Here is a 24,330-nt window from a genome sequence, read left to right as displayed (position 1 = left end):
AATTAAAACTGATCGTTTGATTTGGATGATTTTCTGTGTAGGTTCCTGGGCAGCCAGCCTTCTTGCAGATGGCTCTTCTGCTCATACGGCATGCCATTGAGGAGCCAAGAACGTTGGAACTCGCCATGGAGAGTGTTATTGCGAGTCGTTTAGCCCCGAATGTCCCAACGGGGTATCGTGATCTCATCTATTTGACACGTCAAGTGAGTGCAGCTGTGGCAAGGAGCCCTGAAACGTACACACGTGTGGCCAAGAAGATGCTGCGTTTGGATGCATCACGACGTGGGGATGATGATACGCGTTTACTTGTGAAGTTGGCACAACCACCAACAACATCGCGGAATTACGTGGTTGAGGATAAGGTGACACATGAGGTGATTAATGCCATTCTTGGGGCACTTGTAGCGAGTTTGGGGGCAGCTGAGGAAGAGGCTCCACCCAATCCGGAGGAAGTTCCTCTGCCCGATGAGGAGGATAATGATTCAACGGCTGAAACGCCACGAGCACGTTCGCCACGATGGAGTTCAGCTGCTGCGACAACAAGTGAGGCAGCAAGTGATCTGGATAGGCCCCTGCTGTCCAAGGGTGTCCTCTTGCGCTTCCTGAGTGATCTTGTGCGATCGTACCAGACGGTGGCACTCATTGTGGCTGAACATACAATCCCACCCGATGATACACCCCTCTTGGCCTACTTGATTGACACCTTCATCCCCGGAACGGAGTCAAGTCGCGACAGGGAGTGCAATGCAAGTGCAAGGATGCTAATTTCATCACTTGCCGCCATGTCGGGTGTTGGGAAGATTCAGAGTATTCTCATTCATGAGCTGAAGAGTGCTCTCGTGCGGACGTGGCAAGTGGGTGATATGGCAAGGAAGTGTGTCCACATTCAGCTTCTTGCGCAACTCATTCCCATTCTCATTGAGGGTAGTCCGCCTGAGCCACCGGTTGTGATGACAACGAGTGGCCTGAGGCAGCAGCTGATGATGCCACGACGCAATAATATGTTTTACGGCATGGTTCGGTTGAATTTGATTGATGATCTCGCCAAGGTGACGCAGCAGGTTGATTTTGCCAATCCTCACGCCGTGGCGACACTCAATGCTGCCCTTAAGCCCCTTGAGACCCTGCTGAGGTTGACAAATCAACCTTCGCTGTCCGTTGTGACGCGTCGTCGTGGGCAGGCAACACGGGCAACACGCCGAACGGTGCCACAACGTGCAGCAGCAGCAGCTACAGCCGCGGAGGAGCCACAGAGGAATGTAGATTTAATCGTGGAGACAGTGATGATGTCCCCGGAGAATGGGGGAGAACGCGCAGGAGCGGCAACAGCAGCAACGGCAACTGAGCCCACACCAGCTCCGCAGGAAGGTCAAGCATGGGGTGAGGAACAAGAGGAACCCCCGACGTGGCATGATTTGTACACGATGGAATCATCGAGTGATTCGGAGGAGAGTGAATCAGCTGCAGGGGAGGAGAATGCCGAACCGGCTGACATGGAGAATGAGGAGGAAGAGGAACCCGAAGAGGCTGAAGCAGAGGAGCCAAGTGATCTCGATGTGGACGAGGAGACGCGACAATTTATCGAGATGTACGATCAGCACGTCTACGGGGCACGAAGATCACCCACATTTGGGGACATGGAGCGTGAACAGGATGATGTGATCACCATTCAGTATCCACGAGATGAGAGTACAAGCACCTATATCATTGAAGCTGAAACCCCGGCAACGCCTGAGACGCCACGGGATACAGCAAGCCCCCGAGTTTACTTCCACACAATGTACGAAGAGGGCGGCGCTGCTGGTGGATCGAGCAGCAATGCAGCATCTGATCGCCCGGCAGCAGCAACAGGAGGAAGGGAAGGTAGTGCCCTGCCCACAACAGCTGCAGGGAATCTGCAACTTCTCATGGGAAGCCCCTCGCAGAGTCTTCCCACGGAGACGACAACAACGACGCAGCGAACAAATCGAATGCGACGCTATCAGTACTTGAGATCAATTGCAGCACGGAGTACGAGTCAACCGGTGATCCTGCAGCGTCTTCTCGGCTCGAGCACGCATATCTCCTCCTCAGCACCCTTCCGGGATGCCACGCGTGTTGTTCTCATGGACAACGGGTTTGGGATCTTCTCCCCACAGGCGTCGTCAAGTGGGCAAGACGAAGGGGCCATTGATGTGATCGACAGGGCGGACTATATGTTTGGACGAAGTCTCGCAGCTTCTCTCAACAACACCCCGAGCGTCCTTTCCGCATGGGTTGAGGAATCCAAACTCCTCGGCTTGGAGACGCAATCCTACATCTGTCTAACCGTTTGCGATGATATTCTGCGTGAGCTGGAGGTGCACAAGGCGACGGAAAGTGCCAAAATGGCAGCAAAGAAGAAGAAGCAAGCCGACGGGAAGGCCAAAGCCAATCCACAGGCAAATGGTGAGTAGAACAGTTCAGGGGAAAACTTCTGTGAGAAATTCTGCAAATTGAAGTTTGTACAGTTTTCTTCCCGGAGAAGTTTTATGTGCTTCCCGGAAAGTGTCATAAGTGGCTGGAAGTTGAGTATTTATTCTGACCATTGCATCAGGAAGTTTCTAAGGGATCTTAGGAACTTCCTTTTCAACACTCGGCTGATCTTTGATGTTGTCTTGTGGTCCAAATCTGTCCATTTAGGAAGTCTTCTTTGCAATTCTGTGAAGTATTTTTAGAAATTCAGATTTTGACCAAAAGATGGCATCAAAGATCAGCTGGGTGTTGAAAAGGAAGTCCCTAAGATTTCTTAGAAACTTCCTGATGCAATGGTCAGGATGACTGCACAAGTTCCAGCTACTTCTGGCACTTTCCGGGAAGCACAAAAAACTTTTCCGGGAAGAACAGAGAAATCCTTGAGAAAAATATTAAATTTTTTCTCAAAATTAGGACCAACGGAGGAGCAAAAGCAAACGGCTGAACCGGAAGTGGCAACAGTTCCGGAAATTCGCATTGATAGACCCCCAATGGAGGGGCAACAGCCACCACCACCGGAAGAGCAGCAACAGTCTGAAATTATCCTTCGTGCGGCGAATGTAGCTCTGCCGAATGTTGCGGAAGAAGGAACGGAAGATACGGGAGATGAGGCATCAGCCAGAGAGCAAGAGAGTATCCGTGTGATCCTCATGACGCGTAATACGGATGGAGAGAGTGAACCAGAAGGCGAAAGGTTAGTCAAATTTGCTTATTTTTCTTTATTTTTTTTTCTTAAAGATTTTTCCTTTTAAAATTCGAGTTTTTATTAAAAGAATTAAATTTTCTATAAAGATTTAAATTTTTTAATTGAAATTTTAGATGAAAAAAGTAAATTTTGATATTGAAAAGTATTTTTTTTGTTTAGTTGAAAATTTATTTTTCTACTGAAATATTAAATTTGAAAGAAAAATGTTTTTTTTTCTTAAAAAATAAAGATTTTTCAATTGAATTTAATGAATGAATTTTATTGAAAATATTGAAATTTTTAAGTTGAAAAATTGAATTTTCTGAAGATTTATTCTTAACTCTTCTTCTTATTAATTCAATTTTGCAAAAAAAATCAAACTTTCATTAAAATTTAATTTTACAGGCAAAAAAAACCAAATTCAAATTAATAATTAATTTTTCTTAAATAAAAAACAATTTTTTCTTAAATAAAATGTCTAATTTTTCAGTTAAAAATCAATCTTTCGGTTGGAAATTCAAGTTTTAAGAAGAAAATTGAATATTTCATTGAATAATTGAATTTTTAATCATAAATTAAATTCCTATATGAAATAATAAAACTATTAATTTAAAAAAAAAGTTTTTGATTGAAAATTTGATTTCTTAAAGTTGAAAAATTGAAATCTTAACCTAAAAATTGAAACTTTCAATTGAAAAATTGCCTATTTCTCTGAAAAATTGATTTTTCAATTGAAAAATTAAATTCTTAACCTTAAAGTTAAATTTTCAATTTAATAAATAAATTATTAATTAAAACATTTAAAGTTCAAAGCAGTTGCATAATTGAAATTTTAATCATAAATTCCTAAATGAAAAAATAATAAAGAAATTGTTTTCTTATCACAAAATTGAAAATACAATCAAAAAAATAAAATTTTTGAATGAAAAGTTTACTTAAAAATTGAAAAATTGCGATCTTAACCTAAAAATTGAAATTTTTCACTGAAAAATTGCCTATTTCTCTGAAAAATTGATTTTTTAATTGAAAAATTTACATTTTTTAACTGAAATAATATTTTTTTCTTTTAAATAAAAAAAAGGAATTCCGAAGACTCCCAAATGAATCGCTTAAGCTACACAATGCACCGAGATGAGCAAATGATGAGACCCTTTGCGGATGAAATGTCCTTCTCCGAGGGGGATGATGATGTCTTCGATAGGAATGTGAGTGAGAGGAATATGGCGGTGATCACCATTCCCGATGATGATGATGAAGATGACAATGAGGTGAGAAGATTCTTTGTCCTTTAAAAATCCCTTCGCAAATTTAAAAGAAAAAAAAACTTTTTTTTTAGGAGGAAGAAGAGGATGAGGAAGAGGAAGAAGTTCCGGAAGAGGAAGTTCTCGAAGTGGAGGAAGATTCACATGCTGATGCAGCACCCCCGGCATCCAATGTGACCCAGCAGCAGGCAGCACCGCAGGAGGCACCATCCGCAGCAGCAGGTGGAGGAGGAGGAACCGCATTGAATGAGGAATCTTCCGATGCCCTTGCAAATGTTCCTGCGGGCATTGATCCGAGCTTCCTGGCTGCCTTGCCGGCTGAGATGCGACACGAGGTGATTGAGGAGCATTTGCGCGTTGAGAGGAATCGCGAGGAGGCACAGAGGAATGCAGCTCAGCATGAGAATCATGCCATTGCGGAGATAAATAGTGAATTCCTGGCAGCATTGCCGCCGAATATTCAGGAAGAAGTGTTGGCGCAACAGCGGATTGATCTGAGGCAGCAAGCAGCAGCCACGGCAAATCCCAATGATCCCGTGGATGCGGCAGCTTTCTTCCAGAACCTCTCGCCAGCATTGAGGCAGTCAATTCTCACGGATATGGAGGATAGTCAGATATCGGTGCTGCCGCCCGAATTGGCGGCTGAAGCACAAAATTTACGACGTGACTGGCAATTGATGCAGGAGCACGTAATGAATCTCCTTGGGGGTGCATCCGGAAGTTCTCCCGGAGCTGTTTTGCGGTACCGTGGAAGGGATTCCGCCCCGAGATCGAGGCTTCGTGGTGGATGGGGTCAAGCGGCGCATCTTCATGGGCTTGGGGAGTCATCAAGTGATGGCGTTGTGACGGTACTGGGGCAACATTCAAGTACAATGGATCGTCAGGGGAATGCTCTACTTGATCAGGAAGCTCTTGCCTCACTCCTTGTGATGCTCTTTGTTGATGCACCCAAATTCAATGTGATTCGCTTCCATCGTGTTGTGAGGAGTTTGTGTTTCCACCCGCCAACACGAAGGTGGATCATCAGGGCTCTTCTGGCCATAATGGAGCGTACGGGAGAGAAGGTGGCGCTCGGGTTGAAGCGTCAAGAGGGCAGGAAGCGTGGCCCTAAAAGCTCTCGGCAGCCAGAGAGGCCAACATGGCTCAATATTCGTCTCGATCCGGCACTCGGTTCCCGGGCGAATGTCTTCATTTACTCCGGGAAGAAGCTCCTGCTGCATCCACAGGCAGCTAGTTTTGCCTGTAGGCATGCCCTAGAACTTCTCACGCTACTCGCAAAGACCTTTGCAGCCAATTTCATGCCAACAATGCAGGAGAAGACGCAACAGGATGAAGCTGGACCAAGCCGACAACCACCTCCGGAAGATTTTTGGGCAATTCTCTTGCGTTTGGACTCACCGGGGGGACGTGTGGCGCCGCCGGAACCACAAAAACGTACCCCAGGGGCACATGTACCACGCCCAAAGCCAATTCCGGTGACTTTCAGTGAACCCGAAGCTGCAAATCTCGAGGAATCTCCCTTTGGACGACTCATTGTGATGCTCCGTGCACGGAATATACGAAAGAGTAAACAGTTGACGGATAAACTCCTTCGGCTCCTAGCTTATGTGAGTATAGCTCTGCCTAAAGAGCCCCCGGAGCCCGAAGAGGGGAGTGAGGAAGCAAGGAAACCCCTTCCGGACTTCATACGGAACTACAGTGTGGAGATGTTGAAGACAATTGTGGAGGTTTTGTCGGAGAAATCGTGCTCAGAAGATGGACTGGATGACATTGCAACACTCCTTGTGAATGTGAGTCAATGTAGCTCTGGGATGCGTGAGAGTGTCATTGATCTCCTCCTTGGGGCTGTAACGGAGCTGGCGCAGCGTCTTGAGGAGCAAATTCGCAATTTAATGGAGGAATTAGCAGCTACAGCCACGGAAGCAACAGCCGGTGATCCATCTCCGGATGAACCGTCTCGTCGGGGAACGCTTCAGGATCGTTTTACGCGTGAAGTGGTTGTTGTGTCATCAGAGGGACGCCCGAGAGCCACGGGGGATTTGCAACTGCCCTCAATGGCACCCCTTGTGGCCAAGACGAGCAATCAAACGTTCTTCCTGCGAACGCTGAAGATAATTTTCCAGATACGAAAGACAGAAGCAACGGAGGATACCCCATTGAGTGATTCCTTCACATTGGATACCCTCTGGCAGGCACTCAGTGACTGCCTGGAACTCCTGAAGCAGACACATGACCATCATGCAGTGCTTGTCTTCCAATCTGCCGTCGAAGCGTTCTTCCTCATGCATGCACCACCAAAACGTGCCGAAGGAACGTCCGAAGCACGCCTGGATGTTGCTTCGCTCGATGTGGTGTCTCCCATGTCACCCATTGCCCATGAAAATGATCTCCAGCGCCCGCGGGAGAGGCAAGTTGACGCCTCACCGAGTCATACAGCAGCCACAGGGCATCATCAGAAGTTCCTCAAATTTGCAGGTAAATCAACACTCTTTAGTTCTTCTAACTTGTTTCTCCTGATCTTCTAGACTTCTACCAAACTTTTCATCTTCAAAACGTTTTTTTTTGTTTTTATAGAAAAACATAGAACAGTTCTTAATCAAATTCTAAGGCAGTACACAACCCACCTAGCAGACGGTCCATTTGCCGTTCTTGTGGATCATACGCGTATTCTTGATTTTGACGTAAAGCGTCGCTACTTCCGTACTGAACTTGAACGTTGCGACGAAGGAATAAGGCGCGAAGAGCTGGCCATTCATGTGAATCGTATGAATGTCTTTGAAGATTCCTTCAGAGAGCTCTATAGGCGTAATCCGGAAGAATGGAAGAATCGTTTCTACATTGCTTTTGAAGGTAATGAAGACTTTATTGTTAACGGTTAAAGGTTAGAAAAGGTTAACGGTTTCTTTTGCAAAAACAGATGAAGAAGGTCAGGATGCAGGTGGACTTCTACGGGAATGGTACGTCATCATTTCCCGGGAAATCTTTAATCCAAACTACGCTCTATTCACGGTATCACCAGGCGATCGGGTGACATACATGATAAACCCGTCGTCACATGCAAACTCCAATCATCTCTGCTACTACAAATTCGTTGGAAGAGTTATAGGTAAGTTCCTTTTTTTTTTTTAATTTCTTTTAGAGGAAATGGGTTTTCAGGTTCAAATAAGGATAGTAGGTGAAGTTTTCTTTGAAGAATTCCCTACAGTTGTAAAGAATTCAGAGCAGGTTGATAAACTTCATAGCTCTGACTTTTCTGAGTTTTTACTTTTATGAAATTTTGTTGATTGATCTGAATTCGGAGGTTCAACTAAGGGCTGAAAATGAAGTTTTCTTTGAAAAACATCATGGGGATTTTGAAGAAATTGTAGCAGACTGCTTTTAGCCTGACTCTGGCCTGTGACAACTAACTGTCGTCAATAATAGATAACAGCTTAACAACTTTACAACTTTATAGAAGTCGTGAGGCTCTAATACGGACAGTTAATAAAGTTCTTTTTAATAAATACTTAAAATCTTGATAGAAATTGTAGAAGATTGTAGTCCTAACGTCCTTAACGGACTTCAAAGCTATGACTTTTTACTTTTTTTTTTTTTAAATTAACGGTCTCGGAGTTGTTTTCAGAGTTTCCTCTAAACAATTAATGAGAGTCTTGAAGAAATTGTAGCAGGTTTGTCTGTTGATTGCCTCTTAACTCAGACTTCTTCCTCTCTTAACTGTTTTACTTTAAACTTTTTTTTCGACTTTAACAGCTTGATTAAAGTTCTGACGTTCAAATACGGACAGAAGGTAAAGGTTCCTCCAACAGATTCTCAAGATTTTGGAAGGAATTGTAGCAGATTGTCTCTGAACAGCCTTCAACTTAGACTTCTTCCTTTCTTAATTGTTTTGATTTGAATACTTTTTGAATTTTAACGGCCTAATACGAGTTTTGACGTTCAAATACGGTCAATTGATAGAGTTTCCTCCAACAAATTCCCCAAAGTTTGAAAGAAATCTTAGCAGAATGTTTTTTTTTCTTTGTCTGCAAAACAGCCAAAGCAATTTATGACAACAAACTCCTCGAGTGCTACTTCACGCGTTCGCTGTACAAACACATTTTGGGCATAAGGGTGAAGTATACGGATATGGAGAGTGAAGATTATGAATTCTACAAAGGTTTAGTCTTCCTCAAGGAGAATCATATAACGGCTCTTGGGTACGAATTGACCTTTTCGCTTGAACTGCAAGAATTTGGGGTGACCGAAGTGCGTGATCTCATCCCAAATGGGCGCAATATTACGGTGACGGAGGAGAATAAACTCGAGTACATTCGACTTGTGTGCCAGCTCAAGATGAGCGGATCCATCAAGCAACAGTGAGATTTCTTTTCTTTTTTTTTATTAAGTTTTAGGACTTTTTGTTGATTTTGTTCGCTTTCTTGCTTAACAGGCTCAATGCATTCCTCGATGGCTTCTACGACATCATCCCAAAGCGATTAATTTCAATTTTTAACGAACAAGAGTTGGAGCTTCTCATATCGGGGCTACCAAATGTCGATATTGAGGATTTGAGGGCAAATACAGAGTACCACAAGTACAGTCCTAACTCCATTCAGGTAACAAAAACAAACAGGCTTGGAGGTCTGAGAAGGAGATTAAAACTTTTCTTTCTTTTTGGACTTTGTAATTTCAACAGATTCAGTGGTTCTGGCGTGCGCTGAGGAGCTTCGATCAGGCCGATCGGGCAAAGTTCTTGCAATTCGTGACGGGAACGTCAAAGGTTCCCCTTCAGGGTTTTGCTGCTCTTGAGGGTATGAATGGCATTCAGAAGTTCCAAATTCATCGTGATGACAGATCCACAGACAGACTGCCTTCGGCTCATACATGGTGAGTTTTATTTTCTTTTAAATGAGTTTTATTTTTTGAATTTTTTCTTTAGTTTTTTGTCCAAAATTGAACCTCTAAACAAATTTAAAAAAAAAACTTTAAAAGGTTTTGAGAAAAATAATTTATTAGAATTCTCTGGGAAATGAGTTCAGAACTAATAAATTCAGTGTTTTAAAAATGTTTATTCGGGTTTTCTCAGAAATAATAGAAAGAGCTAATTAATAGAGAATATAAATTTATAATTTAATTGAAAATCAATCCTCAGCACTTTTCCGGGGCATAACAAGACGACAAAGATTAATTTGAAATCGGAATTTAATTAGAAGTGAAAAATAAATGATTAAAATTTTGTTTTGATAACTAAAAGAGATTTTCTTGAGTGATAAGAATAAACTGTCGCTGAAAAAAGAGAAGAGAGAGGAAAACATCAAAGAAAATTATTATTTCCCGGAAAATCATTTTGTAAGATCTAAAAATAAATTTGCATGTTTTTGCGACATGTAAAAGGCAATATTTGAAAAATTTGTAGATTTTATTTGAGATAGAAATACAAAGATAATCGTTCTTTGTACACTGAAAAAAAAATAGTCGAGAAGATTTGTTGGTAAAATTGTTTGCAGAATTTTAGTAATGTTTAGTTAACCCATTTATGCTAATTTGGTCTATTTTTTACTTAAAAAAATCTATAAAAAATCAAGTATTTTTAATAAGTCAAAAGAATATTTCAGAAGCAAATAAACTTGATTATTAAACTTTTCAAAATGGCGCCAAATGTTTGAAAGATTTCTGTTGGTTTGTCCAATATTTACACGGATTTCTAACCTAAGATATTCACATTAATTCAGCATAATTTTGATTTTCTCTCTCATTCATCCCCATTGAATGTAATGGTAAAAATGTTAGGTTAGAAATCCGGATAAATATTAGACAACCCAATATGAAAGTATATTTTTCAAGTAAATTAATTAGGTAATTGAACAATTAACAGTACCATCAAGGTATTAAATTACCAAATTAATAGCATTAATCTACCATTTACCACAAGTAAACAGGAAAATATTACCAATTTACCAACAATTTTTTTCAGTGTATTCACAGAGAAAAAATCAAGAAAAAATGCCTTAAAGAAATTTTCAATTAAATTTTTTTTTCTTTTTTCATTGTAGTTTCAACCAGCTTGACCTGCCGGTGTACAAGACATACGATAAGCTGAGGGAATGCCTCTATAAGGCCATCCATGAATGCTCAGAAGGCTTCGGGTTTGCCTAAAGAGAGAGAGAGAGACCACAAAAAAGAGGAAAATATTGTTTGGGAGCCAGAGAGAAGGAGAGACGCCAATGGTGCCGGAACGTTGTGATAAACAAACAAACAAACACAATAGAAGAAACAAACAAATATTTGTGGAGGGTTGGAGAGATTATCAAGATGATTACGATGAAGATAGAGAGGAGAAGATACAAAGGAGAAGAAGGAGGAGGAGTAAAAAAAAAAAGGATTAGAAATGATGTCAAGATTGCTTGTACAGGACATTCCCCACCCTCCAAGCGCGTCATTGAATTTTTTTTAAAAAATGAAATTAATTAAATTGAAATTTCTTTCTTTCTTCGTTTTTTTTTTTTGTAAAGAGAGACTCAATGAGAGAGCTGTGTAACAAAATAAAAATAAAATAATAATTTGTCAGAGAAAAAAAATGAAGAAATATTAAGAAGAGAGAAAGAGAGAAAATGTAAAATGAGGAATTATTGATATATATATTAGTGAGAAAAGATTTTTTCCGCGCAATAAATACCAATTTTATTTTTTGCTAACATTAAACAAAGATAAAAAACTCTTCACATACAGCCGCATCCTTCCACAATCATATTTGGCAAAACTTTCTGCGTAGCTGTGTCGTTGCTGTCCAAGTAGAAGAGCTGAAGAGATGAGAATTCCGTGGCAGTGCAACAGGGAGTCATCTTCAGCGTACGCGATTGCTGCTGATTGCGCATCATGAATTTCTGTGGAGAGAAGAATTTTTTTTGTTAAATATTTTTTCAGGGAAGGTTTTTTTGGTTGTTGTCTCACCCGAATGACGTAGTTGTGATGCGATCCCTGGGCAATGGTGGCCACGGATGCGCACGAGCCACGACAGAAGTAGGCATGATAGCCACGTGGGTAGATAATCCAACCATCCCATTCGATATCCTTGAAATCCACGTAGAGCCTCTCGCGGCAGCAATCTGTGACGCCGGCGCTGCAGTTGATGTTCCGCCTGACGCGCCTCCCGCCCCCGTGGGAGCTCACATCGACCACAATGAAGGGTTGACGCGGTGCTGTAGCGGCCACACTGCCACTGGCACATGTTTTGCAGGCAACATGGAGGACGTGTCGCCACGATTGGTACTCAACCCACCGACGGGTGACCCAGCGGAGCCCCACACGGACCCAACCCTCACCCACGGATGTCTCATGAATGGCCAGAGGGCTGCGTTTGGGGAACTTCCGTGCGGGGTCCCAGTGCGCCATTTCGGACACAACAAATGTCTGGTTGTGTGCATCCATTGGGTCGGAATGCTTGTACAGCCACAAATGTGCTTGCTCCACTTCGTCCACGTGCAAATCACTGGGGATCTGGAAGGAGAAGCATTGGGCATCGCGACCGCAGAAACGATGCTCTACACAGGAAGGAATCAAAGAGATTTTTTCATTATTAAAGGTTTGATTTTTTTCTTTTTTTTTAAGTAGGAAATTGGTAGGGGAACGTGGCTCAATTCGGACCTCTTAAGGCCTTTTTCAATCCGCTATTACTTAAAACTGATAAAACTTTTAACGTTGAAAGTTATGGGAGTTAAAAGAGCATTAAAAGGGCTTTAAAATGGTACCAAATTCAAGGATTTTTCTTTATATTTTATATAATTTTTTGTCAATCTGCGCGGACCTGTAGAGGTGCGAATTGGGCCACGTTCCCCTATAGTAAAGTGGGGTATTCCTTAGTCCCAGGCCATGTACACGACTCAGTTTTTGTATGGAATTCTGTAGCATGAAATGAATTTTGGTCTGCGCTTTTTAAACTATAGTATCAATCTTAAAACCCTTTGTACCATTAAATTCTACATCTAATTCCCTTTCGAATGACAGAATATGAGCGTGTGATCAGTCTTCTAAATATTGAAAAATATTAATTTTATTAAAAAAAGAAAAGAATTTGCATTTTTTCGTCTTTTTGAACAATACTGCCATCTATTGATTGGCACTGGAAAAATATTTTTCTTTCTCTTTCTCCAAAACCTAACCTATGTTTTTTGTTTTGTATTTTTGTCATTTTGAGTGAGTGATTTGATTAAAACCACAATAACAAAAATAGAGAAAACTCGGAAAACTCTTTTACAAAAACAACCTCAGAAACTTTTAAAATGTTTCACATGAATTTAATAAAATTATGCGCGCTTCATTCAACCATTAAAATTACAAAATTTAAAATTATTAATTAAACTAAATTCCGGAAAAAAATTAATTTTTTTTCAATATTCGATTTTTAATCATAAATTCTTAACTCTCACATTACTTTTTTTTTGAAACAATTCATTTTACTTCTTAATCTTCCGTGCTACCAGTTCATTGATATCATTACTGACCATTGTCCAGAGAATTCCATTAAACTCTGAAAATTTACAAAATTATTTAAAAAAAAAATTAAAAATTTCTCAAGGAATTTTTAATAATTTTCTTACCCAAAAACAGCCGAAATTTCAATTTTCTCTGGAAATTCATCTTTCAAGTCCATCATGGACATCACGCGCCTAGCATACAGAAGCCTCAGGATTTTCTTTATCCTCTCCAACTGGGAATCTGTGAGTACTGCAAGTGTTGCAACAGGAATTTGCTCACGTGGAATGATTTTTTTTGTTCTGGTGGAATTTGTGCAGCTTCCGGAAGATTCTGAATGGCAGAAACATCTGGTTGTATTGCTTCAACAATAGCTGGTTGGATTGGAACTTCTTGCGGAGTTTGAGGAGTAATTTGTTGAATATGCTGAACAGAAAGACGCTGCTGATCAATGTCCATTGGCTGGGGAGCAGATTGAGCTTGAAGTGGGGCATTTGGCAAAGGTTGCTGAATTTCTGCAATCATTGGGGGGATTGGTTGCTCCTGATCTGGAACAACTGGAATCGGTTGCTGAACATCTGGTACAATGGGAATCAATTGCTCGTGATCTGGCAAAATTGGGACAGGTGGATGAACTTCCGGCAAGATTGGAACATCCGGCACAGGCGGAATTTCCGGAATCATTGAAACATCTTTCTAAGGCTTCAACAATTCAGAGGGCAACTCCCCAATCGATGGCAATTGCAGAGACACTTGCTCTTTGGATGTAGAGACATTTGGATGAGTGCTGGAGGAGCTCTGATGGCTCATTTGACGAGGTTGATTCGATGAACTGTCTGACGGAACATTCTCACAAGTGTAGATATGAGGTTTCGGGAAGTGCAGAGTGTGCCGGAGGAACCTCCTCATCATTGCTTCTGTCACCACTTGCGGTGCCTCGTCACGTAGATCCCAGCACTCAAGAGGACGATGAACACGACGCTTTCTAATGGGTGTTATTGTGAAGCAGAAGTTGAAATATGTCGCTGAATGGCTTCATTCCTCAAGCGTACAAAGTCTGGCTGCTGCTCATCAATCTGGTTCTGCTGTTCAACAATCTGGTGCTGCTGCTCAACAATTTGTTTCTGCTGCTCAACAAGCACGTCCTGATGCTCAGCTTCAGGAACAAGTTGAACTTCTGCAGCTTCCGGAACTGGAGGCTGTTGTTGCTGTTCTAGAGCTTCTGCACCAGAGAGCTGTGCATGTGGTTCAGGAGGAATATTTAATGGTGGTATCAACTGAAGTGGCTCTTTTGGCACCTCCTGAAGCAATTCTTGAGAGAGTGTATGCGGTTGTGGAATAGAGGAAGGTTCATTGAATTCAATCACTCGTCCCTGTGTCCTGTGAATCCCCTCCGGATGAGAAACATTTGACAAATACTGAGAAAGACGTGGAGTAGCATTCACTTGGGGTATTGGATCTGGATGAAAAGCATCCACAGATTGCGCCATTGGCTGTGGAGGTATCTCACACTCCTCAGAAATTATGTCCAAATTCGTCCCAAGAGTTTGAAATCTCTGTGCTCTGGGGAGTGGAAGAAAATCTGGGTTCAAAGTTACCGGAAGAACTTCCTTCCACTAGCTGATTGGGTGCTCCTTCCCCAAAGAACTCATCAAGCTGTGGTGTTCCTTCGTGTCTGGGTTCCTCCAATGACGAGGTATCCGGCATATTGATACCACGCCTCAATCCCTCCACCCACATTAGCTGCATCTGCTCCGGAGTTGCATTGGCAATGTCTCCCACTGAAAAGAAGCTCACAGCTCAACAAATAAAATCTAAAAATGAATAAATTTTACTCACAAAAATCCCATCTTTCATCTCTCATATACAAATCCGGATGCTCCCTTAGAAATTTCTTCCTCTTCTGCTGCTTTTGCTTCTTCTTAATCTTCCGTGTCTCTGCAATCAATCCCACAAAAGATTCATACATGATTGCCAGAAAATCCATCTGGCTATTGAAATATTTGTCCTGGAAGTGATTTTTATCCTGCATTGTCTGGAACAATTCCACCAGGACATCACAAGGAATTGATCTGGAAAATTTTCTTTTAGCGAATCCTCAAATTCCTTCAAAGAATATGGTCAAACTCACCTAATTTCTCTGATATCATTCTGTGTAAATGCTCCACCCTTCTTCATTAGCTTCACAAACAGTTCCTCGTATCCCAAGAGATCCTTCTCCATGACTTTTTTATTGAAAATTCCTTTAAATTCCCGAAAGACGCAAACAAGACTAAGGAGTTCGAGAGAAAATATCAAAGAAGTTGCCATGCCCGCCACGAGTGGCGCCTCAATCACTAGGGATGATTTTTGAACAAAAGTTCGGTACAAAATTTCTTTGGCTTCATTGAAAAAGGGACCGTGTACATGGCCTGCTTAGTCCTAAAATTGTTGATTAAAATAAATCCTAAAATGCTTCATTTTACGGTAAATAATAAATTCTTCCTAATTTTCTTCGATTAGAACGATTTTATGCTTCTTAAACTTTTCTTAAATTTTTACATTGAAATTCATTAATTTCTTTTAATAAAATAAAATAGACGATTCTCTATGTCGAAATCAGCGTTATATCAGACAATCAGGTGATTTTTTTAATGCGAAAGAAATCAGTAAAATGTTCAACTTTAAGATTATTTTCCGTTGCATCTGAATGTGTCTGATGTTTTGCTCATTTTGACGTACAAAAGACGAGATAGTTTAAAAGAATAAATAAAACTTTCTTATAAAATTTTTTTAAAAGAATTTTCCTATTTTAAAACTCTCTCGCATAGCCCTGTTGTCCCCTAAAGCTTTATTAATAAGTCCAATCGGTTCAAAGCTTTTGACACATAGAGGAAACTGAGGTTTGATGAATCAAAAAGGGTTTAATTGAGTCAATAAAAAATTTAAATTTTATTAATAAATTTGGTTGTTTCACTGAAGTCCCAGTCTCCCCTACAAGACAAATATTTTGGGAAAATTGAAGGCTCTTCTCACCTATTTCCATGTAAGTTTTCAAATTATTTTATTCCGTTAAATAGTCTATAATAATTAATTTAGGGAAGTGAAAAGTTATCATTTAAAATATTTTATTTTCGTCGCTTGCATTAATAATTGACGTACTTATATTAAAACTCCGCATTTAAGAGAAAACTTTTAATACAAAAAAATTTCTTATCACAATGACCAATATTCGTGATAGAAATTATGATTTTTTACGCACTTATTTGGTACGATTTTTCATTAATTGTTAAAAGATTTCACTGCTATTGGAACGTTTAGCTCCAGTTCTATAGAAGCTTTGATTTAATTTATTTTGCAAAGAATTAAGGTAAAACAAGAAAACGACTAAAAGGATCAATTTCATACCAAATTAAAAGAAATGAAAAAAAGTGTTTTTTTTTTCAATCCAATAAATCTCACAGGATCGAAGATTTTAACTTCTTTAGATCATACTAAAAATTATAAAATATTCTATTAAAGTTCTTTGAGTTCTGTAACACTTTCACAGAATTCTTTTTCCGGATTATTTCAATTTTCTCAGAGTGATGCCTTTGCCACACTTTTTCCTAAATTCAATTTTTTTTAAACTTTCTATTTTACTTCAATAAATTCACTAAAATGTTGTTTTTTAATGGATTTTTAAACCCCTTCGAGGAAAGTTCAAAAAGCTTATAAGTATAGGTAGCACTCATGCACTTTAGCTCACCTTCATCGAGGAAGATAATTTTCTGCGTAATCTTCCCGTAGTAATCCTCCCGTACGTGCCTATTAAGGGAATTTTCACTTTCATCGAAGGGCATGCGACTGCCGATGATGCCCTCGAGAATGGGACGCGGTAGGGAGCTCCGGGAGACATTTGGGGGCTCTTTGAGGCGCAACTTCTGGAGAATTTGATTTTTCACAAATTCAATGCGCAACGCCGTGAGTTCGTCGGATTCATGGCAATTTGGGCATCCACCAGCATCATCGTCATCCTCCTCGGGCAAATCCTCATGGAGGCTGTTGTCCAGGATGGCGGGGGAGTAGCGTGCATGGCGACGCCCAAGGAGCCCGGGGGTACACCACAGCAACACCACCAGTAAGTACAGAATCACATAGAATCGCACTGCCATCCCTGGGACATAGTTCTAAAGGTCAAATGTTCGGGATCACAGGCACACGGCACACCATTCTCGCGCAATGCAGAACCGAGAGATACTGGCTCAAGGGTCGCCCGATGCCATACAGAGGAGCTCTCAAAACATTAATCGTTCGTCGACGAGATGTGTGGTGGCTGCTTCACCAGCTGACTGGTGGACTGTCCTGGCCACACATATACAACTAGATAATCTCTAATCTCTTCTCTCACGATGCAGTGATGAACTCGGACGAAGCTCTTTTTGGGGATTCTTTCTTGGGGCTTTTCTTGAAGTTTTTTTTTGGATTTTCCTTTGCTTCCCGTTAGGGTTCTTTTATGATTTCTTTTGAGACTCTTCTTCTGGGTTCTTCCTGAAGGTTTTCTTTGAGACTTTTTCTGGGATCTTCCTTGCTACCCTTTGAATCTTTTCTTTGTCGTGTTTTATGAATGTTACTGAGCTATACTTTCTGGGGCTTCTCAGTGGTTTCTTTTGCAGCTCTTTTAAGACCTTTCTTTGTTTCTTTTTGTGGGATTTTTTTCTGAGCTCTTTGGATCGTCTTTTTGCCTCCTTTTGAAGCTATCCTGAAGCTAATATGTCATCTTTTGGAGCACTTCTGAGGATCTTTTCTGTCTTATTTAGGGGCTCTTTTTAAAGGTCTTTTATCATAAGTTTTATGCTTCGTTGTAGGAATTTCTGTGAGAAGGATATTTAAACAAATTATATTTATCTCTAAACTCTCTAAATTTTTCTTGAAATTTTCACAAGAATTTTTTTTTTACAATTAAATAAATTATTTTCTATTCAATAAATATGAAAATCGTTAAAATGGCGTTTTTTTTATCAAGTTCCAAACTAGTTCTCTTAAAAATGGCGAACATTTACTTTAAAATGGCGGATATAGCGGCATTATCCTGCTTTAAAATCAAATTAAAATTCTTTTAAGAAGTGGGAAAAACTTAATGAAACTTTAAATAAAATTCTTCAAAGGAGAAAAATTAGTTTAAACTCATTAGTTTCTGTGCAATTTATTACTTTCCAAGACAATATTTTTATAACAGAAAAACAAAATGATGGCAGAAAGTTGCTCAGATATCTTTTTTGCGATTTCAGCGCCCCCAAGTGCCACCCTGCCGTCAAATAATCATTAATTTGTTATTTTAGCTATTATAATGCGGAGATTGGAATTTCGAAGCGATACCACCACCACCAATAATTAGACTGACTAGAAGAACCCGCTCGGAAGATCCGTGCAAGATCGTGGTGAGGAGGGAATGTTCGCAGCGATTATTCAAAATACTTCCCATATCGCGGATTCAACGGCCCACAAAAAAGCGGGCATCTGGCGCACACTTTGGCGACATGATGAAATCCCCATCGTCTGTTGCTATCACACGCCTTGGGTCAGAGGGCATCGCGGGAGTCACATTCTCTCAATATTGTGCCCCATTATCAACAAATTGGCGCTGTGACTGGCCCAGCCATCCCACCCACCCACAAGCTCTCTGACACTAAAATAGGGTTTTTGTTTTTCATCTCTGTCTCACTTTCTGGATGTTTTTTGTAGTAGTTAGTTATGATAAGGAAATAAAAAGAACTTTGAAGCAATATGGCGGACAGAGAAGGAGATTTTTGCGTCTTTGTGGAATTTATGTGTGAGAACTTTTGCGATCTTTGTACTGCACATGAGATTTCAATGACACAAATTGCGGAAAGAGAAAGAGAGAATTCTCCTTTGTTGATAGAATTGTGCAGAAGGAATTGAAATCTTTAATTTCTTCAATTTAATTTCAGCTACAAAGGACGCTGTAAGAAGTTTTGGCTCTCTGGCGGGAAAAATTAGGAACTAAAATTGCTTAAAGATTTAGGTAAGTAAAATATTCATAAGATGTCAAAAGAAGAATAGAATTTTCAAAAAAAAAGCTAAAAATCATTCTTCAAAGTATAAATTGAATCTAAAAAAAAATTTGAGATTGTCCCCAAAGGGTTAATAATCACCCTTTAACCCTTTCTTAGTTTAAGAGACTGTGCATCTCGGCTCTTTTAAATTAAGAGAGAGAAAGGCAGCAAAGCAATGTGAGATGTGCTGCAAAGCGATGCGTGAGGTAGCTTCGTCGTCCGAGAAGGGGTGCAAAAAAAGGGGTTGAAAGTCCGAAAGGTTATTAGGAGGATGCACGAGGGTCATATGCAGGATTTAAGGTCACCATCAACCGGTTTGACCAGTTTTCCCTTCGGAGACGACAAAACAATACACGGAAGGGGGTTAAGAAAAAGGGTCACGAAAAAGGATCTCATAGCTGGGCAGCTGTCCAGGATGGCTCAATGCGAAAAAGGGTTAGCAAAGGACCATTTGCATTTGCATACCCATCTAACCGGATTCTCACGCATCTCCCTTTATTTTGGCAGGGCGATTGATGGACATCTGCCTTTCGGACGCTCACCGGCAGCACACAGGCAACGGCCAAAGGACTTCCAAGACGGAATTATTCGGGAGTTTGTGCAAAGTCTTCATGCAGGAAGGACATTCAAAGGTCTCAGAGTTTTATTGAAATTTAAAAAAAGTTTCCAACGGTTTTTTTTACAGTGGAAAATTCTTTGGCAATTTCGCGCGGAAAATTTTGAGAAATTCAACAATCACGCGTCGCGCCAAGAGGAAATTTTATTGATTTTATTATTCAAATTAGGGGGCATCCCGCCTGATGAAAATTTCTCCCCCGCAGGGAGAGATTCTATCGATTTGTTGACGTGCGTGCTCTACAGAGAGTGCAACAATTTGCAGAAAAATAGTGTGGCCCTGTGACCGGAATTTTGAAGGATTCTTGTGACTTCCTGTGCATCCCGGAAGCTTTAAAAATTCATGGATTAGTGCATAAGAAATTAGTGATAGAAATTATCTCAAGAAAATGAAAGAAAGTGAAGAAATCTTCATTTAATTGCAATGATTTTGCTATATATTTTCCAGGGAGAATATTGTACCGTACAGTGGGGTGAAAAGGACGTTTTCTTGAAAAATTTAATTTTTTTTCAAGCAAAATTTTAAATAGGTACTGAAAGAATCTTTCAAAAAGATTCAAATTGATTGAGCGATATTTTAAATCTTAAAGTAATTTACTTAGTTTTCATCTTACCCCTTGCGACAGTATTTTTCAGCGTTGTACGATAAAATAAGACAAAATAGGGATCAGAAAAAAAATTCCACGCAGTACCTTTTCTCATTGAGGAGAGAATCCTCAAAAAAATAATCTAATTAAAGGGTGGAAAATTCCTTGAAAAAGTCCAAAAGGTTTCTCATTAAACTGTGTGGGAGGAGAGACTTTATTCTTTAGAATTTTTTTTGTTGTTGGCTTTTTAATGATTAAAGTCCCCCCCCCCCCTTCTCTCCGTCCACACTGGGGCGAACAAACATCCGCTCAAGGTTGGTAACTTCTGAAGTAAATTAAGGAAATAATTAAACTCTTCCATTATTTTCCAACTTTTCTTCGAACAGAGATGTTGCGAAAAAAATTGTCAGTAGAAATAGCAAGGGGCGGAAAACTACAGAAAATGACAGGAAAACATTTTTTTATTAATTTTTGTATATGAAAAATATTAATTGGTTTTCTTTTAAAGGATAAGAGACAGAAAAAACACAGCTAAAACAGAGAAAGAAAAGTAGAAGATTAAGAAAAGAAAAACGATTAAAAACTGATTTTAAAATTGATTAAAAACGATTTTAATAACATTTCTTGTAAGAATTCAGCAGAAAATGTAGGATTTTCAATAAAATTTCCTAAAAATTACTTTACCAGTTTATAAATCCTTTAAATTCAACTCATTCCTTAACCAACAGCACTAAAATATTCCCAAAATATTTCACATTTTTCCTTTTAAAAATAAAATTATCACTCTGCGAAGAAAGTGTGGCCTTTTTTATTAAATCTCAACACGGAACTGGGTAGAATTGATAATGAAAATCATACTTAATTATAGAGACAACGCGAAGCTTCTTATCACGTCTCACATGAAGATGAGAGGGATTAACAAGCATTGTGAGCTCGTGAATATCTATAAAAAAAATAGTCGGAATTTTGTTTATATGTTTACCATTTAAATGCCATGAAAAACCGGGGTGAATAGGATCAGTATAAAAAATTCAGGAGATTTTTTTCTCTTAAATAAATAATTTTCTGGGAAATTTCATTGATTTTCTCTGATATTTAAAAACCAATTAATAGGCTTGATGGTGGGAAGAATGGATAAAGCCAAAACTTTGCAAGAAATAACGATTTGTTTCAGAGATTTTTCTTCGTGTTTCGTTTAATTTTCTTCTTAATAATCAAAGGAAAAATTAGGGAAATTTATTAAACTGTGAGGACTAGAAAAATTCCAATTAAACTTTGAGAAAAAAATTTTATCTCATATTTATCATTAACATAAAATTTCAACCCTTTCACGTCCACTAAAACATTACTTCAGCGCGATTTTTTTTTATTTAGAAGAACTAAGAGAACTTTTCTCAATTAAAAAGATCAATTTGTGTCTTTTAGAGCTTTCAGAACCAATTAAAATAGAAAAAAATAAAAAAAAATCAGCTTTAGTCATTGTATGATCCAAAAATCATTCAAAGGGTTAAATAATTTGGACTCTGTCTTGCTTTAAAACTGATTTATTCATAGCTTAAATGTTACCTACATGAAAGAAATGCATTTAATGCAGAATTCTCCGTGAAAGTTTAAGTAAATGGCTGCCAGGCTGCCATTAATTAATTTTCAATGTAATTCCGATCAATAGGCCATCATTTGAAGATTAAGGAAATTCCCGAAAACCTCGTTCATTCTTTCCTAGCTTCCCAAATAATTCTACAATAAAATGAATTGAGAAAATCGCCTCAATTTAGCAAAAAAAAGTCTCTTTGTTCAAAAGAATTTTACTTAAGAAAATCCTTTTTAAATGGAACTGAAAAATGGCTGCGGGGATTTTTAATTTATCTCTACAAATCCTACCCTTTAGAAAAAGGGTGAAAGAATAAAAGTCCTTGATAGAGGGGTAAGGTAGCATTTGCAATGGTTATCGCTTATCGTTGAATCCTGGGTTTTAAAGAAAGAAAGCGAGAGACAGAAGGGAGCATTAAAACGGAAATCCACTTAATGAAAAATTCTCAAAAGAATATTTTCTTCTTGATGCGAATGATTGTGTGTGGGAGGACGGGGGTGGGAAAGCGCTGGGGGTAAGAGCCATAGGGCTCAATCGTGGACACAAAAATGGATCTCTCTTCCAACTCCCGTCGTTGTGTGCCCACTTTTCCGCTGTGAGTGTCAGTGAAATTAATGGTGGAAAAAGTAGATGGTAATTTATTCAAGTTTTTCCTCTCTGGGATGCCTTGGAGAAGAGATGGAAAAAGTACAGAAAAGGGTGAGCCGCGCGTTGCGATAAAAAGAAAGAAAAAGGAGGGATGGTGAAGAAAAACAGAAAAAAGGAACTCTCTACGCTGTTCACCCCCCGTTTGGTTATATTTTCGACCAATCGCTCTTTTCCCTTTTTATTTTCCACCCTTATTTCACAACCCATCCCACTGTGGCGTCAACCCTCCTTTCCCCCGCGTCGTTTGCCATTCCCCGTTGCTTTTTCTGTGCAAAACGGGCGTCTTGCCCGCGCTTTTTTTGAACTCACCCTCCACCCGGCGTCCACCGCCGCCCACCCCGACAACCCCCGAAAAAACACCCATCAATTCACAACCCTTTTTCTCGCGCGCGCTGTATTTGTATTTTTCCGCGGGGTCTCGCGGACGAGCGGGGCTGCGGAATTGAAATGAGGGTGAAATACAAAAAGTTGATACCATGAGCTGTATTTCTTCTCCTTATATACTTTTTTCTTCAGCCATGCCAAGGCATCGACCACCATTGCGCCCATATAGCAGGCACAACAGCCAAGTATAGGGTTGAGTTGAGAGAGCTGCTTTGGTGGGTACAGCAGAGCGGAATCACGTCAGAAAACGAAGAAAAAGAAGGGACACCAACATGGGCAGGGGGGTGGCGAAGAAAGGAACTCACTTAGGCAGGAGGGTAGAGGACGTAGGGTGGTGGTGGTGGCTATATTGAAGACGATTTTTGTCGCTTTTCTTCTTTTCAACTGACGCCCTCGTTTGGACATGCCGCGCGAGTTGGGGTGCACGCGGGGGTTTGCAGAGTGCCGAGGGTGGCTCTGCTGCCTACCTACCCCGCGGTACCCTCTCTCCTTGGGTGGCTGTGCGAAGAAGAAAATGCCAAGCGCAAACCCCCATTGATTTACATTTTGAATTGATAGTAAGCAAATTAGCTGAAGAATATTAATTTTCTTTTACGAAAACATTCGGGAAAATGTTGAGGATTTTTTTATTCTAATGCCACGCAGATCACTAATGCCTTTAACTAAGGACAATATTTATGGATTATTTATCTTTGATTTTCTATTAGGAAATTAACAATTTAATGATTAGTTTGAAAATTTTATTTAATTATAAAGCTTTTATAATAGAAAGTAAAAGAAACTTCTTAGAATTAATGGAAGATGAATGAAAAGATTTTTTTAAAGAAAATCCTTTGTTGTTTAAAAAGAAAGCATTTGTGCTGGAAAACATAATTACAGTGCTTTCCATTTCCGTCTGACTTCAATTTGATTGAAAGAAGAGTTGAACAGAAAAAAAATACGTTTAATTAAAAAGAAATGCAAAAGATTCTTCAATCTTAACTTAGAAGGAACTGTGAAATAATTTCATGAGTTTCTAAAAAATATTGTTGTGCAAAATGAATAAACTCCTTTCATATTGATCTAACAAAGTATACATATAAGAATGGTAAGAAATTGAAAAGAAGTTTTTAAGTTTTCCTGAAGGTTTATTGTTAAGGTAAAGTCAGTAGATTTGAAGTTAAGTTTTTAAGAAAAAATCAAAAGTATCTTAATAGGTCTCTAAATAAATTCTCATGAGGTTGAATTTAATTGATTTGAGCTTTAATAATTAATCTTTAAATTGGTAGTAAAATTTCCGTTATTGCATTATTTATTTACCTAATTACTTCTATACGGCAATGTTTCAATGTGTTAGGAGTCTTAGAAGGATGGAAGTACTTAAATCACTTAAATGTTAGTAAATATCTTCTAAATAAAATAAAAAAATAATGGAATTACATATAGATATTTAATTAGCAACATTAATTAAGTAGGTTAACCTAAACTTTATTAAGTTTTTTTTATGCTTTCTTCAGGTGAAAAAAAAACTTTTATAATCTTCAAAATTATTTCATAAAATTCTCTTAAAATCAGGAGCTAAAGTTTTTTCTCGTAGGAT

At 39.4% G+C, this 24,330-nt stretch overlaps 3 protein-coding genes across 7 annotated transcripts in view; 1 reads left to right on the top strand and 2 right to left on the bottom strand.

Annotated features, from left to right (window-relative positions):
* LOC129793789 (E3 ubiquitin-protein ligase HUWE1) overlaps positions 1–11,092 on the top strand; it is a 20,953-nt gene extending 9,861 nt beyond the window's left edge. Inside the window, exons 5-14 of the mRNA XM_055834128.1 lie at positions 42–2,427; positions 2,908–3,187; positions 4,260–4,446; positions 4,515–6,915; positions 7,015–7,290; positions 7,358–7,546; positions 8,474–8,795; positions 8,870–9,035; positions 9,116–9,306; positions 10,473–11,092. Coding sequence (XP_055690103.1) covers positions 42–2,427; positions 2,908–3,187; positions 4,260–4,446; positions 4,515–6,915; positions 7,015–7,290; positions 7,358–7,546; positions 8,474–8,795; positions 8,870–9,035; positions 9,116–9,306; positions 10,473–10,575 — 6,501 coding nt within the window. The 3' untranslated portion in view covers positions 10,576–11,092. The remainder of the gene's footprint in view (positions 1–41; positions 2,428–2,907; positions 3,188–4,259; positions 4,447–4,514; positions 6,916–7,014; positions 7,291–7,357; positions 7,547–8,473; positions 8,796–8,869; positions 9,036–9,115; positions 9,307–10,472) is intronic.
* Positions 11,075–24,330, bottom strand: part of LOC129793804 (growth/differentiation factor 8) — a 26,052-nt gene continuing 12,796 nt past the window's right edge. The window contains exons 1-4 of one of the 3 annotated variants that reach the window (XM_055834180.1): positions 20,813–20,963; positions 16,619–17,723; positions 11,371–11,960; positions 11,075–11,303 (exon numbers count right to left, since the gene is read on the bottom strand). In XM_055834180.1, the coding sequence (XP_055690155.1) occupies positions 11,139–11,303; positions 11,371–11,960; positions 16,619–17,024 (1,161 nt within the window). In that variant the 5' untranslated portion in view covers positions 17,025–17,723; positions 20,813–20,963 and the 3' untranslated portion in view covers positions 11,075–11,138. Of the gene's footprint in view, positions 11,961–16,618; positions 17,724–20,812; positions 20,964–24,330 lie in introns of those variants that run through there. The other 2 variants (XM_055834181.1, XM_055834179.1) reach the window with 2 other exon arrangements.
* On the bottom strand, positions 12,851–15,408 carry LOC129793808 (uncharacterized). 3 transcript variants are annotated; one of them, XM_055834185.1, is made up of 3 exons: positions 15,023–15,408; positions 14,731–14,963; positions 12,851–14,672 (listed from the first exon to the last, which is right to left on the bottom strand). In XM_055834185.1, the coding sequence occupies exon 3, from the start codon at positions 14,379–14,381 to the stop codon at positions 13,887–13,889; it is 495 nt and encodes a 164-aa protein (XP_055690160.1). In that variant the 5' UTR covers positions 14,382–14,672; positions 14,731–14,963; positions 15,023–15,408; the 3' UTR covers positions 12,851–13,886. The 3 variants fall into 3 exon arrangements, with proteins under 3 accessions (XP_055690160.1, XP_055690159.1, XP_055690161.1); XM_055834184.1 differs by having other exon boundaries at positions 15,023–15,295; XM_055834186.1 differs by having other exon boundaries at positions 12,851–14,963.

The sequence above is a fragment of the Lutzomyia longipalpis genome, chromosome 3 (assembly GCF_024334085.1).
Source record: "Lutzomyia longipalpis isolate SR_M1_2022 chromosome 3, ASM2433408v1".
NCBI classification, from domain to species: Eukaryota; Metazoa; Arthropoda; class Insecta; order Diptera; family Psychodidae; genus Lutzomyia; species Lutzomyia longipalpis.
This window is presented reverse-complemented; position numbering and strand designations above follow the sequence as displayed.